At 40.6% G+C, this 17,391-nt stretch overlaps 1 protein-coding gene across 2 annotated transcripts in view; it reads left to right on the top strand.

Moving 5' to 3' along the window:
- Positions 1-15,254, top strand: part of ATF7IP (activating transcription factor 7 interacting protein) — a 66,474-nt gene extending 51,220 nt beyond the window's left edge. Inside the window, exons 11-15 of one of the 2 annotated variants that reach the window (XM_054387149.1) lie at positions 5,259-5,337; positions 7,124-7,282; positions 8,215-8,400; positions 13,243-13,355; positions 14,711-15,254. In XM_054387149.1, the coding sequence (XP_054243124.1) occupies positions 5,259-5,337; positions 7,124-7,282; positions 8,215-8,400; positions 13,243-13,355; positions 14,711-15,127 (954 nt within the window). In that variant the 3' untranslated portion in view covers positions 15,128-15,254. The remainder of the gene's footprint in view (positions 1-5,258; positions 5,338-7,123; positions 7,283-8,214; positions 8,401-13,242; positions 13,356-14,710) is intronic. The other variant, XM_054387150.1, reaches the window with a different exon arrangement.
- Positions 15,255-17,391: the final 2,137 nt, after the last annotated feature.

Consider the following 17,391-nt stretch of genomic DNA (forward strand, 5'->3'; position numbering starts at 1 on the left):
TGCATTGGAAAAAACAACACTTTAAGGAGTGAGGAGTCTGACATTGAAGCAGTTAGTGACTGAAATATATTCTGAAATGGATTAAAAAATAATTTCCACAGCTGCTTAAACTGTGCTTGAACTGTGTAGCTTTGTATATGGATGACTAAAAACATAATACAGGCCTTAAAATGATGCATACAAACACAGCACCCCCCTCAATTCCCAGAAGAGATTTTCACCATTGCTCTCCATAATTTGATATTGATTTTGCTATTATATAACGCCCTGGTGTGTTGTGTATGATTGCAGTGGAGTGATGCTTCAGGAATTGTCTGCTTTACAACCCCCAGAGTTTTTTCGGGTTTCTTGCTGTAGAAACTGTCAATAATAAAATTCTCCACACTGTGTGACTATGTCACACATCATCTGCAGGATTTTAATCTTTACTTCCCTGGAATGAATTTTTATTTTGTGCTGTATTTTTTATGTTGCCACCTTTGGTTTTGTTTTTGTTTTCTTTTTTTCTTTCCCCTTCAGTTTTCACTTTTACATACCAAAAGTGTTCCATTCTGAAAAGCAGGTGGCATTAAGCATTGTTATCTCTCTGTGATGAACTGAACCATGGCGTTATATAATACCAAACCCTTCCTTTTAATCTTATCTATCAGTGTGAATAGAGAAGCTCATATTCAGCACTTTCTTCAAAATACTAATATTTACCTCTTTTTGTGTGGTACAATCATGTTTATGTTGGCATGTGTATGTCAAAATCATGTAACAGGTAACATTGTTTGGTTTGAGGTTTAGACGTTTCTTACAGTTTTCTTCAGTAGTTTGACAGACGCATGCTATGATGTTGTAACTACTTTCCACCTTCAATTTTGCAATTGTAGTTGTGGGAGATACCTCCTTTTCTCAACATCATACCTACCCATATGTGCTTTGGCCTTTAAATTCAGTCACCTTCCTTGTATTTGTTTTCTTTATGGAACTGGAATGGCATTTTTCTCTCTCCACATCCCTTTTTTCAATGTTCTTAATTGGGAAGGTGAAGAATAAAGATGTGGCTAGACTAAAATTAGGGAGACAGGAAAAGATGAAGTCTTGTATTTTTCTTGCTTTCTTCCTAAAATTTTTTCGCATTTATCTTTAAAACTGTGACATTTCAGAGTAGGATTGTATTAGGTTCAATTTTTAATTCCATTTTCCATTTATTTTTTTTCATTGCCTTGTTTTGTGTTAGGATTGTTGGCTGCTGTGTGAAAGCAGAGAAAGATTAAACTAAGGCAGCTCAGACCCAGTTGTGGTTAACTGGATGATTCAGCCCTGATGTTGCTCCTTCCAGATCATATAAAGTTACCTTGTCAGACATGGAGAAAACAGGTCCAAAAGGGCAAAGGGAATGACAGCATTCTGGGGGATTTCTACTTGGAGTTTAAAGACATATACATGAAGATATGTGAGCTGTTAAAAAGGATGGAAAAGGGAGTTTGGCAGTTGATGTGTCTGCTGTTTCTCAGTGGAAACTTCTCTCTGATTACTAGGAGCTACCCAGATGCTGATGTAAATGATTTTGTGCCACTTCTGTTCTGTTTGGAGACTGGTTCTCTGGTCTGGTCTGCTTTCAACTTTTTGGTAACTAGATCTTTAAATAGAGATCATTTCATATTGCTGTGCTTACTTGGTTTCCATTGCAGCTTACATGATACTCTAAGGCAATTATATCTTCCATTATTCAGACTTGCTAGGCAATATGTGAACTAAAGCACCAGGCATATGTTTTGATTCTCATTAAATGGTTTTAATTCTTTCACTAGTGTGACTGTTCTGATGCATCCATCATTTTGCTCTTCTGCAGAGATCAGCTCAAGCAGGTTCAGGTTCTTGGCTTCCTGTGTTTGGAGAAAGCTAAAAACTGATAGCAGACCACAATGTCTTGACTTTGCTTTTTTGCATTGCCAGTTTCTGTCCCAGTGCTTGCTGAAACCTAATATTAGGAACTGAAAGACTTGTTCTCTTATTTCAGTTTTTGAGATAAATGTAAATGTTTATACATGACTGAAAGTTCAATGTGAGATTTCCCTTTGCCTTTGTCAGAGCTGCAAGCCTTCTTAAGGTGGTTTCTAATTTTGCTCAGAGCAGCACATGTGAATCTCCTCTTCTGATGTGTGACATAGCAGTCTGCCTCAGAATCCCATTCCTGTCTTTTTACAAAAGCAGTAGCAGCTGTTTCTCTAGCCTTTCCTCAAACATAGTTCTGTTATAAACTGCAGTCTTCACAAGTCTTTATAGCAACAAAAAGTTCTCTGAGAGAATTTCTGAGCAAAATAGCCATGATCCCTCCAAAGGAGTGTTTTTATTTTCCTGATCATCTGGGCATAATTTTTCTGAAAATCATTTATTACTTGCTTTCGACAGGGATGATTCCAAATAGTTCCATTTGTAGGTCTTAACCATTTAGGTGGTAAGGGACAACACTCCATAACACCTGGGATAGGGTGATAAAGGTGCTCTCTCAGATCTGTTTAATTTTATCCTGTGAAAGTAATGTGGTCCAGTTTTCTAATACCTGATTCCCAGTTCTTCCTGAACCTTCTTTTTCCTAGATTTGAGATACCCACAACTATCTAACACTGTGTGCCAACACTGCAGGATACAGAAAAGGATACCCCTTCTCCTTTTGAGTGTAGGTGGGTGCTCTGAATAGTCAAAATCCTGACCTTTATGTGAGGCACCATTACCAGTCCTTTCTGTGTAGGGATACCCTGTTTATAACATACCCCCCTGGCTAGAAAACACAGTGTGTAGCATTTTCAGTGTTTGATGTTTCCTTAACGTTTTGCTGTACCCCTAAATCGTCATTCAAGTGAGATGCATGGTCAATGAACTAGGGTAATCAATCTAGTTGGGAAGGTTGGGGAGTCAGGACTTAAGGATGTGCTTTGGGTGAAGTACAGCATCTTCTTGGAGTAGCTGGCGTGTGTGCCCTGCAGTAAGGACTGGAGGATGTACCACAGAGCACCACTCAGTGCTGTCCTGCAGATCTGCAGGTTCTCTTGTGGGTCATGGAAGAGCCTAAGTACTTATGAGTAGTTCCTGTTGAGATCACCGCCAGGTTGCTTAGTAGAAAACCTTGAATTGTGTGGCAAACTACAAAAAGGTCTTTCCTCCTGAGAAATGCATGTATGAGACCTTGACTGCTGATTGGATTTATTATTTAATAGCTGCCTGTTTAAGTCAAGATATTGGCCTTCCAAACACAGCCAAAAAAAAAACCACCAAAAAAGCATGCAGGGACACTTGTTGACTTGGAAGTTCAAAGAACTTTCTCAACTGGCAGAGTTAAGTAGGGCTTTAAAATAGCTCTCATACAGAGTGGTTTTCTAAGGATTCAGATTTCCTTGCAGAGAAAGAATTGAAAGGAAATTGCTTCAGACTAATGCATTTTATAGTGGGGAGGAATTAATAGCTTAGTGCTAGTTTCTATTTTCTCCAGTTCTTTATAAATCTTCCCCTTCATTTTTCAATCTACTTTGTCCTGGCAGGGAGAGTCATAGTTCAAAATACACAGCCTTGGCTGGGAAGATTATCAAGTTGGAATGAAATTCTTCTCGACTCTATGCTAATCAAGTAATCATTGATTATTTCAATGTGCCTTTTATCTTAAGCTTCAAGTGGGCAAATGAGCTCATCATATTAAGACAACTGGAAAGTCTTTGAAATAGAAATCACTTCACAGAAGAATTCCCTGGTTAATAAATATGAAAGATGTTTCCCTATGTATAGCAATGATAGAATCCCTAAAGAGATCTCTTCTATTAGCTGTGAACATAAGTAGTTAGATATTTCTTACTCAGTTGTGTATCATGTAGAATATTAGCAGAATTTCATCAGTGCCAGTATTGGAATTTAAGAAGAATTCAGGTTGTAATAATGTGTAATGAAGAGATTGGTCATGTCTGGCATTCCAAATTCAGGGACCAATAATTCAGACAGAGCTTCTGTTTGCCCTTAGTAATCATATATATCTCTTTTTCCTCTTCTCAAGGCCTTGCCTCTGTGAGAGTTGTCTTCAGGACCTCCTTAAAGACTTAGTTTTACCCAAAGGAAAGGTCATAGAGCAGATAATCAAAATGCTTAGGCTTTGTGCATCTGTCGCCATCTAACCACACAGAAAAATCTCTGATCTTCCTAGGATTGGTCATGTTGGTGTCTGTACAGGCCATGTGGGACACTTACGCTTTTTTCCACTTCAATTGTTCAGAGATTTGGATAATTATGTTGTTTTCATAACCTTTTGTCTCTCCTAAGGAACCTATTTTACTCCAATCCATAAATTAGTAGCAGCTCAATCCAACAATAAATGATCATATCTTGTATCAAGCAAACAATCGAATACTAATTTTTGCAGCAGGTTTAAGGAACCAGAAATCAGACATAATTCAATATTTTATTCTAGAAAGTATATTTAAAACCCCAAAAGCATACAGGACTTCCCCCAACATTTTTTCCATCATGTGAAGTAACCTGTTGATGTCCCTCTGTTGTGAACAGCCAAGGGATAGCAATTGATCCAGGAGCTGAATCTTGTTTGATGATCCTCTAGAGTTTTTTTTTTTTAATAGGATTTAGCCTTCACAGCACATTAGAAATCCCTGTATCCTCTATAAAGAGATGGTTACAAATGGCTTCCTATGTAGCATAATAGAATGCTACAATTTGTGGTAGTAGATAGAAATACAGTAATGAAATTATGTTAAAAAGGTGGATACAATTGAAGTTTCGTGATGGCTTTTGATGATATATTTTAGAGGCATACAGGTTCCACTGTAGCAAATTTCTTTATAGTCACATAGACCAAGCTGTCTCAAGATAAGTAATAGATTGTCCTGGTGACTGTTTTGTCAAAAGGTTATACTACTATAGGGAAAAACACAGTTTCCCCTTGGGTTAAAATGTTAAGAGGTACAGTTGAAAGAGAGTCTGAAACACCAAGTTGCTAGTTGTCCATAAAATAACAGCATGCTACTGGTCAGCAGGGCTTTTTACTCTGACTTTAATATTTGATACCACAATACAGTTATTTGATGATTGTCTGTTTTTCAAGTCCTGGGAAATTTGTCTGAAATTTCCTCTTCCTGCTCATATGACTTCTGTTCCTGTCTAATAAGTGTATCAATTCTGAGACCTCTCTTTCTGAATGTTCAATTCATATCCCTTTTCCACCTCTGTTCCCTGGATTGGCTTTTGCAAAATGAAGGAGTTTTGTCTTTCAGAGCGGGAAGGTCACAGGAACTGATTCAGGAGGTGTCATTGATCTTACACTGGATGAAGAGGATGATAACTCCTTGCAAGGTAGGTAAAAAAGGTTTTCGTAGCTGCAGGGGTAATTGAGCTATGTGTATTATTTCACCCCATGAATGACAGAAAGGAATAAACTTCTGTTTCTGCTTGGTGTGTTACTCCCTGGTGTTTCAGTGAAATAGGACTGTTAAAGATTCTGTGACTAAGAATGCACACACATCACTTCAGTTACCCAATGACAGCTGAAACCTGCATCAGTCTGGAAATAAACAAGTGTGTGTGTCTCTCTAGGAATCTCTTCAGAGTCAAAGAATTTGGTGAACACTGGGAAATTTCTACTCATGGAAAACAAAAGAAGCTTTGATCAGAAGACCTGTTAGTTCATGAAAGAGCAGGAAACAGAATCATAGAATGGTCTGGGTTGGAAAGGACCTCCAAAGGTCATCTAGTCCAACAATACCCTCTGCAGTAAGCAGGGGCATCCTCAGATTATGTTGCCGAGAGCACTGTCGAGCCTTTTGTTTTCAAAATGATCATCCCTTTGCTGCTCCTGTTACAGACTTTGGGGGGGAAAAAGATTTAAAAATTAGATTTTCATCAAATGGCTTCAGTGAAGTAGGCTTGACTGTTCAGTCTACAGAAAGGCAGCTTGGCCTGCAATTTGGTGTATTCTGGGAGTCCTGAATTGCATTTAATTTGTCATATAGCAGCTTGTTAAAGGGAACTGCTACTACATGGTATTAAAGGCAGCCTGGTGGGACCATCAGAATGGTCTCTAATTGTTAAAACCCCATTTTGAGCTGCTCTGCCATTAATTAACCCTGTTCTTAGTGCTTTGAAATCTAGTCTTGGTAGTTTCTAAAGGTATTCTTCAAAACATTGTTATAGATTTTCTCAAGAGTAAAGTACATATTAACATATCTTTTATTATTCTGTTATGTGCTCTTTCTACTAAATCAGTGGCTGCTGCATGTACAATTTTATTAGAGTTAACCTTTTTTGAATAAGTGCCCTTTGAAACCTACTTTTTTATGTGGTGCTTTTTAATTTCTGATGGCACCTTCTCTACCCACCACTATTGTAATATAGCTGAAATATCCAGGCTAAAGCTTCTCTGTTCATCTTTACTCAGCTCATGCGCAGTCTTGGTTATGCACAGACTTGCACTCAATAATATGTCTTGTCACAAATAAGCAGGAAAAATACTGCTGTAGTAAACTACAGGCACTGTTTGTCACTTCTCATTAGTCAGTCATGGTGTCATGTGAGAAAGGTGATGCCAGTGTGAGCGAACAACCTAAATTCTCCTTTTTAAAGTTTTCTTTAAATAATAAAGCAATTCTCTCTTTTGTTTTTAAGAAAATAGCATGGAAATCCAATAAAGCAACAAACAGGACTGACTGGCAAAGGAAAGAGTCAGCAAATAACAAAAGGATGGAAGCATCAAAGATGTATTTAAGAAGCTCTATCACTTTTTTTAAGCAATAAATTGAGTACAGCAGTGATTAGTCCTTCTTAAGGATTTAGCCTATTCTTTATTTAATAGAAACTTTTTAAGACTTAATTTAATGGAACACTATGCCAAGTTTCCAAATTATGCTGAAATATGCAGACTTCGTGATGATGGAATAAAATGTTGTGGGGTATGGGGGGGGAAAGATGGAGATGATGAAAGTGAGGGGAAACTGTTTTGTTTGCAGAATGAAAAGATCAAAGAAATGTCATGCTAGGAAATACTCTCTGCTGATCTGTGACTGAGGGGGGGGGGAAAGGGTTCTAAAACTCTGATGTTCTCATTTCTGTTTGGTATTGTCTATAACTTTATTTTGTTTTACAGCAGATACCAAGAAGCAGAACCAGACACCTGTTACAGGGCTGAGCATATCTACCCAGCCCTTGGCTCGACCCGCACAGCCTTCGCAGCCAGCCCCTGTGCAGCAGACAGGTGTGCCAACAAGTGGACCTTCCCCAACCACCTTACATGTGTTACCTGCAGGTAACTTCATTTTCCATCATGATGTCAATGCAGTGACTGTTGGTTTTGTTTTTTTTTTTTCCTTAAACCAAAGTCTTGTGTGTTCTACGTTTTGCTACTCTTTTCAGGTGAATATTCAGAATGTTTGAGTCACTTTTTAATCTTTCATTCCATTCAGTCTCCCATGACTGTTTTTTCAAAACTGATTAAGTGAAAGGGAAAGCTAGTTTTATAGTTCTGAAAAAAATTAAGAATCAAATTAATTTCATGAAGGGGAATAATTCTTGTTAAGGATGGTCATGGAAATTATGAAGGAAAAGAAACCTTGTAGCAGTTGCTTTATTTAAGTAATGGGAAAAAATCCAAATATTAGCAACATCACTTCTAGCTGCATCCACCTCCATATGGTAACTAATCCTTCCAGATGAGTGAATGGGAAGGCTGACACTGAAGTTCCATCCCTAGTTTACTGTTATTGTCTGCAGTGTGATTTGTTTCTATGTTTGTTTTCCTTTTTTTTTTTTTTTTCTAACATGAAGCATAGGTTCTCCTTTTTTCCTATGTTTTACTCTCTTCTTCTGTAGATGATTGTTGAAGATTAGTTGCCATTGGAATTGTCTTGTGAGTGATGTTCCTCTGACTGCTTGGTGATGGGTTTTATATTGCTCAAATCTGTGACCTTCTATTTTCCTTTTATTTGCTGGACTGTTAGGTGTATCTTCTCTGTTTGGAATTTGTATGTGTATATTGGCATTACTACTTCAGGTGAAAACTACTGTTTGTTTAGGCTGGATTTTCTTGCACGATTATTGCAGATAGAATTTCACAGAGGCAGTTTTTGTTTTGCATGGCTCAGCCGAGTGAGTTTTCCAAAGGTGTGCACTCTGCAATAGCCATATCAGCTTCCTGTCATGGAATTCCATTCTAGGTGTGGTCTGTCTGTCTTTTTCCAGCTTCAACAACAGTGAATGTAACTCATCGGCCAGTGACTCAAACTGCTGCAAAACTTCCTATACCAAGAGTCCCTACTAACCATCAGGTGGTCTATACCACCCTTCCTGCACCACCAGCTCAGAACCCTGTAAGAGGAGCTCTCATGCCAAGCCCAGGTTTAAGGCCAGTCAACCCGCAGACTGGAGGTAGGGAATGCTTCCTTCCCTGCACGTTTTAGCATGACACAGCTTGATGTATTCTACCTGGTGGATGTGGGGTTTGGTTTTTGTTTTGAGTTTGTTGCTTGTTGTTTTTATGATACGAGTCCAAATTATAGAGGTTAGGGGTTTATGCCAACTTACAGACTTGAGAAAATCACAGGCTATGAAGAAATGATTCCCCCTCCAGGAAAAACAAGATTTAAGTCATCTCAGGTACTGGCTCTGTCAATTAAGTGTCTCTGGATGACATGTACAATACTTTTACAGGGCAGTGGAGGGTAATACTAATTATAACTGTTTAATATTAAAAATATTTGAGCATGTAGTAAATTATGTCTAAATTCCTGTCTGAAAGTTACATTTCTATCAATCATCCCAGTGTAATTCCTTAACAATCTCTGATGTCCTGTGCCCAACAAACTCTTATTTTCTCAAGGCCTAGAAAAATGAAATTTCTCACCAAATCTATCAGAAATTGATGCATGCTCCAGTTTCCTTGACTAGAGATGTCAGCAAATTCATCTTGACTTCGCAAACGTGTAACTGATAATCTTCCCAGAATAGTAAATTCATTTTTTTAAATGAGCTGTCAAAAATGAAGACCTTACAGTTAAATCATAGTTTATATTGTATTACAAAGTGGTAGGTCTTAACTACCTTTTTTTAGCTCCTAACAATTTCTACACTTAAAGTTATTTTTGTGTTAAACGTAAATTTCTCTGTTCTGGTGCACTGTGAACCTACTGTTTTGGTCAGGTAGTGATTTTTTGACTGTATCTGTAGAAGCCAAACTCAGAACACTGCGTGCTTGAGCTTTGTAAGACTGTACTTATGTAGGTTTGTGCAGAAAGGGTTGATTCATTGTTTTCAAGTGGTAATTTTTGGAAAGGACGAAGCCATTTATGTTTGTAGCAATTTAATTCTAAGTACCTCTTACAACTGGATTCAGCTGCATTGCCATAGGCTGTAAAAAAAAAAATCACCTGTGCTACCTAAACACAAGTTGATCAGGTGGCTCTTGAGCTAGCTCTATGAAATACCAGGATATGAGGAAATTGCTGTTCTGTTCAGAGTATTTGCCCCTGTTTCCTAAATTTCTTACACTCTTGTGCCATCTGAATTTGAGTTCAGGCTCTCCTGAACAGCAGTATATTTTGAGGGGCATGTTTGCATCTTGCATTCTTGCTTGCAAAAGGCAAGGTAACCCCAGCCCACACCTAGTTTTCATCATCATAACCCTTAGCTGCAAGTTAGACATGTGTGATCTACCTGTTGTTTTGGAAGGAGCTTTGAGGACTTAAGCATCCATTGACTTATGTCAATTATTTTTAATATTTTCCCTTTTTTGGTACCAAAATACATGTCTTTGTCAAAATCTACCACTTTTTAGAGCAATTATGACTAAATACACATCACTAGTATTAATAACTACAGCATACCTTTTAGTGTTATAGGTGCAAGATAATTAATGTGTGGTTGAAGAACACAATACACTATTTTAAGGCTTTCTCTAGGAGAGCTCAATGAGGTAGGGAATTCATGGGTTTTTGGACAAGATCATCCAACAACAGATCTGTGTAATGTGCTGCTACCTGATGGTCCACTGATATAATGAATGTTTATCCTTCAGTTGTCTGCTTGCAAATTCATAGAAATCAAGGCAGGTTTTTACCAAAATAACTAAGATTCAGCTTGACCAGACCCTAAATAACCTAATCTCAGAGCATTTTTTTCAACAGAAGATTGGGTTAGATCATCTCCAGAGGCCCCTTTAACACTGGACTTTTTGTAATTCTGTTACAGGTAGTTCTATTACTCTGGCTTGCAACATATGTCTGTACTCTGCAGTGCTATCGTCTGTCAGGCCACATAAGATGTAAGAAAATGATGTGCATTTCCTGTACCTCAGGACAGTGAAGCCAGATGGCCAACCTGAGTAGAAAAAAGACCAATTTAGTTAGAACACAGATTAATTTCAAGGCTTCATATTTGTGTACCAGGCAAAGAGGCTTCACATATTGTTTACAAAAAAACCTCAGTCATGTTTCTTGATCCCTTTTAGCTGTCAGGAGTTTCCATCCTTTAGGCCATTTTTGGTTTTTTGCCACCTTGTTACACAGCTTTCAGAAATGCTGCTGCTGGTGTGTATTGTGTTAGATTGCCATTGAAACAGTCTTCAGTGTCAGTAGCAGATGCTTCAGGAGTAAGATCTTTGCACTTTGAGAGATGAAGAACTCATCTGAAGTGTTTTGCAAATTGTAGCTTTGTAACTTCTGCCTCAACTAAGTCATTTGCATACTTGAAAATAATGCTAGATTTGTCCCTTACATCTCACTAAGGCTTTTCTGTCCATCCTTCTTCAGATTATTGTCATTTCCTGAGATGGAATCACAGGCATGCTAAAACAGCATATCTGGTTGAATTCTCATAGATGAGGAATGGCCAGTTCAGGTGACTGCTTTTCCTACAGGAGTTTGCACAGCTTCCTTAGCTCCTTAGATAGATGTGCCTGCAGGAAAAAGCTGATGTGAAGCAGCTACCAAGAGTTCAGCACGTTAGAATAAAAGCAGTAAGATTCAGCACTGTGACTTCCCTGCGTCAGACTCATAAATGACATTAGAATTCTGACCATCATCACCTGTGATCATAGCTTGATAACTGTTTGTGTGAAGGGCAATTACAGTAGCTGTGGTTTCCTGACATGTCACTCTGCAGGCTGCTCTTCTGAAGTATTAGAATTATAGAATTGTTTAGATTAGAAAAGTCCTTTAGGATCATCAAATCCAACTGTTAACCTAGCATTGCCAAGTCCCCCACTAAACCATGTCCCTAAGCATGTCCATGAGTCTTTTAAATACCTCCAGGGACACCAACTCAACCACTTCCCTGGGCAGCCTGTTCCAGTGCTTGACAAGCCTTTCAGTGAAGACATTTTTCCTAATGTCCAGTCTGAACCTCCCCTAGTGCACAACTTGAGCCATTTCCTCTTGTCCTATTGCTTGTTACTTGGGAGAACAGATCAACACCCACCTCACTACAACCTCTTTTCAGGTAGTTGTAGGGAGTGATTAGGTCTCAGCCTCCTTTTCTTCAGAATAAACAAAGCCAATTCCTTCAGCTGCCCCCTTTTCTCTAGACTCTTTGCCAGCTTTGCTCTTCTTTAGACATACTCCAGCACCAAAATGTCCTTTCTTATGGTGAGGAGCCCAAAACTGAGCCCAGTATGTGAGGGGCAGCCTCACCAGTGCCAAGTACAGGGGGACAGGCACTTCCCTGGTCCTGCCAGCCACATTGTGTACCTTGGTATTGAAATCTTATTGTGAGATCAGGTTTCTAATGCCATCCCATGTGAATTCTGAGGTGAATGGTAGCCCACCTGAGAAAGTTTCGACTTGATGTTATGTTCCACTTTCATTGTGCTACCTTAGGCAGCTCAGTGAGGTTATTATCAGATAGAGCCTTCTCATTACTTTGTTCATGCTTCCATCTTAGACAAGTGTGGAACTAGGGGATGGTGGAGATTGCTCCAAACCTTGCATATCTAGACAGGAGCGGACATCTTTGGTAACCTGTAACAACAGTCAAAAGCTTGCTGCTTACAGAACATACATGTTCCAACAATAAACATGCCAAATGTTACTTGAGAGTGAGATGCAGTGTAAAATGAATAAAAGCCTGGTAGCTTGCAAGAGTTCTGGATATCATGTACAAGGCTAGAAAATTACTGAGTTTATTCCTGACAGGTCAGTCTGCTGTGGGAATGAATGGGATGCTAACACCTGTAACATTGTGGTGTCCATTCTTGTGAGAGAGGACAAGCTTCACCTCTTTTGTTTTCAGTGTCATCCACAGTACAGCCTTCTGGCAATTGAATACTGGTTGGCTATCATTCTGCTGCAGCAGCATTTATCTTTTCCTTTCTGAATTCCAAGCTTTTGTTATTTTTCTATTCATACGTAGGCTGTCTGTATCTCCCACACTTCCTTTCCCCCCCTATTTCTTTCATGCTACAAGTTATTATCAAACCAACATTCTGCAGACATAAACACTTGCTCTTTTTCATAGATTCATAGATGGTTTGGGTTGGAAGGGACCTTAAAGATCAACTAGTTCCGACCCTGCCAGCCAAGGGCCAGGACACTTTCCACTAGGACTAGGTTGCTCAAGGCCTCATTCAGCCTGGCCTTGAATACCTCCAGGGAGGGAGCATCCATGACATCCCTGAGCAACATGTTCCAGTGTCTCACCACCCTCACTGTAAAGAATTTCTTCCTGATGTCTGGCCTAAATCTACCCTCCTTGAGCTTCAATCAATTCTCTCTTGTCCTACCACTAGAAGCCCTTGTAAGAAGTCCCTCCCCAGCTTTCTCTTAGGTCCCTTTCAGGTACTGGAAGGCCACTATAAGGTGTCCCTGGAGAATTCTCTTTTCCAGGCTGAACAGCCACAACTCTTGCAGCCTGTCCCCATAGGGGAGGTTTTCCAGCTCTCTGATCGATCTCCGTGGCCCTCCTCTGGATCTGTTCCAGCAGTTCAGTGTCACCAATACTGGACACAGTGCTCCAGGTGGGGTCTCACAAGAGCAGAGTAGAGGGGAAGGTCACCTCCCTCATCCTCCTGGTCACACTTCTTTTGATGTAGCCCAGGATCATTTTCCAGCTTCAGCTGGTTTTGTGGTTGAGCAGCACTTCCTCAGTGTGCTAGGAGTTTGGGTGTGCCATTTTGAAGCTTCTTGTCATCCCGCTGACCGAGGAGCTGGTCTTCCAGTGCTCTCTGTGGAGTTGATTTGAAGTATGGAGTACTCCAAGTGCTGCCTGTGCTTGTTGCAGGTATGACAGTGCGGATGCCTCAGACAGCTGCGTACGTCGTGAACAACGGACTGACCCTCGGGTCTGGAGCCCCTCAGCTCACGGTGCACCATCGGCCGCCTCAAGTGCATGCTGTGAGTTGTCTCTTGAAATCACTTCATGCCAAGTACAAGCTTGCCTCTGCATTGGTGGCTTTCAGATTGCTTCTTAGTGTGAACTGCAGAATAGTGACATGTCTTGTAGACACGCTGCAGCCAGTTCACTTGCATAGCACCACTTCCCCACCTACAGCACCTTCTGCCAAGAGTGGTAAAAGCTGTGCTCTTACTAGCTTAGCCCACAGCTCTCCAGATCACTATGAGTACATTGGAAAACAGTGCATGAATTGTCTTCTGGTGGCTTGTGGAGTCAAAGATACAGAAGAACTGTCACTGGAAAGTTTAGTCATGATCTGGCTAGGAGTTGGATGAGTAGTTTTAGTGCAGCTGTTTGCAAAACTGAGCTAGGAGAAGGTGGTACAGACAAGAACCTTAAGGTTGCCAACTCCCAAATTTCAGAGGGGTTTTTATCACTGTTTGGGAGCAGTTCCTTCTGCATCACTTCAAACCCCTTTTTGTAAATACAGAAGAATTGACTCTGACTCATTTCATATGGGTTTGTTGTTGAGACTGAACCAAATACATTGCCTGCATATTCACCACTGGGCAGTCACATCACTTGTGATACCCTGAAATGGTAAATATGTTGCCAACAAGGTGGCTAACCATTCTTTCAATCTAGACACCATTCAACTTTGTGCATTCTCCAGTGATAAATAATGAGAATAAATCAAGCCAATATCACACAGAACATTTAACATGACAAAAACTACCCCAGATTCCAACCAGAAAGGCCCCTGGCTCGAGGAATAACATTTCATACCTCTCAAGATGCAAATGAGAGACCTAGGACTTTTATGTGCTACAAAGAAAAAAAAAAAAAAGAAAGCTCCTTATTTCAAAATGTTTTGGAAACTGAGAGTGAGCTTTTGTGGTAGCTTAAGGTGATAAAATCCATGTGGCACCATCACCCATTCTTCCTTTAGTAACTGAAAATTTGCCTGTATAAAAGATGAGTCGGCTGCCTGGGGTGTTTCAGGTAATGTGGCAACAGCAGCTCAGATGTGTGAACCTGCCTGCTCAGATTGGTTAAGGGCACAGCAGTCAGTCCATCACCTCTTGGGTGGAAAGCAAAGAGGATGTAGGGAAGTGATTGTGGCAGTGATTGTACAGCTAGAGATTTAGATGTGAAAAACAACACTTATGGCATCCTTGGTCCCACCCCTTCTCAACACTTGCTGCTGCTTTATTCCCTTTGCGCACAGGACTTAGAGCTGTGGTGATAGGGTGATTAAAGGCTAATTTGCTTTCATTTGCCTGGGGAATGATGAATTAAAGCTTCCTTCCACTGCTGCAGACTGAACTTTCCGTTGTGGCTCTTACTTGCTTAGGAGCCACCACGCCCTGTCCATCCTGCCCCGCTCCCAGAGGCGCCGCAGCCGTCGCGTCTGCCCCCAGAAGCTGCCAACACTTCTCTGCCTCAGAAGCCACAGCTGAAGCTGGCACGGGTACAGAGCCAGAACGGGATTGTGCTGTCATGGAGTGTCATGGAGGTAGACCGGAGCTGTGCCACGGTGGACAGTTACCATCTTTATGCCTACCACGAGGACCCGAGTGCCACTACACCCTCGCAGTGGAAGAAGATCGGGGAAGTGAAGGCCCTGCCGCTCCCTATGGCATGCACTCTTACACAGTTTGTGTCTGGCAGCAAATACTACTTTGCAGTCCGGGCTAAGGACATCTATGGGCGTTTTGGACCCTTCTGTGACCCCCAGTCCACAGATGTGATCTCTTCCCAGAGCAGTTAAACTCAAGATCTTTGGAGCCTTTAAACCTGTCCTACTACCAAGAATTACCCCAGTTTTGGAGGGTTGATCCTGTGCATGAAATTCACTTTTAAATCCGCTTTCTGCAGGATTATTTTAGACAGCTGTGTCATACACTACATGCATTCAGAACCAAAAAAAAAAAAAAAAAAAAAGAAAAAAAAAAAAAGTCTCACCTGCAGCAAGAGAGCCTCTTTGTTCTGGATAGGTCAAGTCATGGGCTGTTTGAAAATGTCATGTTCCCTTCCATGACAGCTGTTCCACCTACCTAATGTTTATCCAAGGGCACCTTGGATGCCTGGGATTCCGCTTCAGAGCGGGAACAAAACAGTAAATGGAGGTTTACCTGAAGCCAAGCGTACACATCTGTAACATCTGTTGAAGCACTTAATGTGAGGGCAAGAACACAAGAACAGGTTTGTCTCTTGCCACCCCCTGCTCTGTGAGCAGGTGTGGTGTGAAGGGTGGTCCAAGGCCTCACTTCTCTACTGGAGGATTGAGTGCAAACCATAAATGAGCTCTCTGAAGGAAGGGAAGGGAACTTGAGTCTGGCCAGGGAACCTATGTGTGTACATCTGGAGGTGGTGGAAAAACGCCCACAACAATACAACAAACCACCCCACTACCTCCTACCTCTCCTAAATGGGAACACTCTTCTACTTCCACCATCCTCCCTGACTCACACTGGGAATATTCCCAGGTCAGATCTGAAAATGAATTGTAGAGATTGCATTTGCACCTGTCTGGCACAGATAATTCCTCTGCCCCTCCCCTCATACATCCAGTCCTATTTTTTAGATTTATTTTGTGCCTTAAAGAATAATTTCAGAAATAAATGTAGCCAGATACCTTGTGGTGGTCTTTTATTTGCTTGGAGTTATTTTTCCCTTTACCTTCCTAGCCTGTCATTAATGTTTCTCCTTTTTTCTGGCCTGAAGTAATTATTATTTCTGAAAAGACCAAGAAGTGTAACATCTGCTGATGGTGGATTCATTTTTATCTGCAGTATCATTCAACCCTTTCCTCACTGTAATTCTTGAGTAGCTGGGTTTGTCCTGTCAAGAACATTATACAGACAGTATTTCCCACTAGAGCCTTTCCCTGTTGTTTTGGGAAAGCTGAATGCTGCAGTTCAGCCAAAGAAGAAACCTCTACAGTGTGGCACCATGAAAGCTTCTAGTTGTTTGCACTTGGTTTGGGTGTTCAGTTGATACAAAAAGATAGAGAGTTGGCCTCCCAGTTCCTCTTCTCTATCCCAGGCATCTGCCTGCCTCTGCAGAAAGCTAAGGCACCCAACACCACTTTGAAGCAATTTAAGTTACTGGCCTAAAGTTTGTGAGCAACTGCATATATTTGTAGATGCTTTCATGATGCTTCTGAGCCGAGAAAAGAAATGGGTACCTCTGGCCCAGTTTCATTCCCATGTTGCATTTGCTTTTTGCAGAAGCACATTGCAACTCACCTGGACAAGGAAGTATCTGTCAGGTTTTATTTTGGCACTTTGCAGAACAAGGACAGCAGTCGTGTTCCTGCCCAGCAGAACCAAACAGTGGATTTATAGAAGAGAGAGAGTCCACTTCACCATGGGGGTTCTGTAAAGCTGTGGAAGATAACATAGTGATTTGGTTGGTTGGTTGGTTTTTAATTTCACTGCTCTCTCAACATTTTAAAAAGGGCAGGAAGAATGAAATGGCTGTTGAAATGTGCTGTGAGCTAGTTCTTTAGTTGTGTTCCCTTGGAGAACTTTGATCAGTTAAAGCAACAGCAGCATTGCAGGGTCTCCTCTATGCTGTTTTACTGCACTCCATGTCATTGAGATTGTCACTTCTGTCAGGTCAGTAACAAATATTTTCTGTATGGAAACTTGCATTGGAGGTACAACAGTTTCATTGATTTGGGTGGGCAAAACTTTAAATCCAGGGAAGAGAAGGTTCACACAGAACCTAGCACTTGTCCCTCTATTACTGGTGCCAGTCATCAACAATGCCTTGAATTTTTCTATGTTTAACTGATGTTTTGTCTGCCTAGTTCAAGGAATAATTACTTAATAATGCATTTGGTCTACTTATGGAAAGTTGAGTCCTTATCAAACCAGTTCTGTAGTAAAGGTTAGAGCAGTTCATTCCAGTTGACGGCTGTCAAATCCTCCTTGGGCAAATTTTTTTTTTTCTAATGTATCTTTGAGGTGGTACCAAAGGGCCATTGGCCACATCAGTACAATGAGGTTTTATAGTTTGAAAGTCAAA

The sequence above is a fragment of the Indicator indicator genome, chromosome 14, assembly GCF_027791375.1.
Source record: "Indicator indicator isolate 239-I01 chromosome 14, UM_Iind_1.1, whole genome shotgun sequence".
NCBI classification, from domain to species: Eukaryota; Metazoa; Chordata; class Aves; order Piciformes; family Indicatoridae; genus Indicator; species Indicator indicator.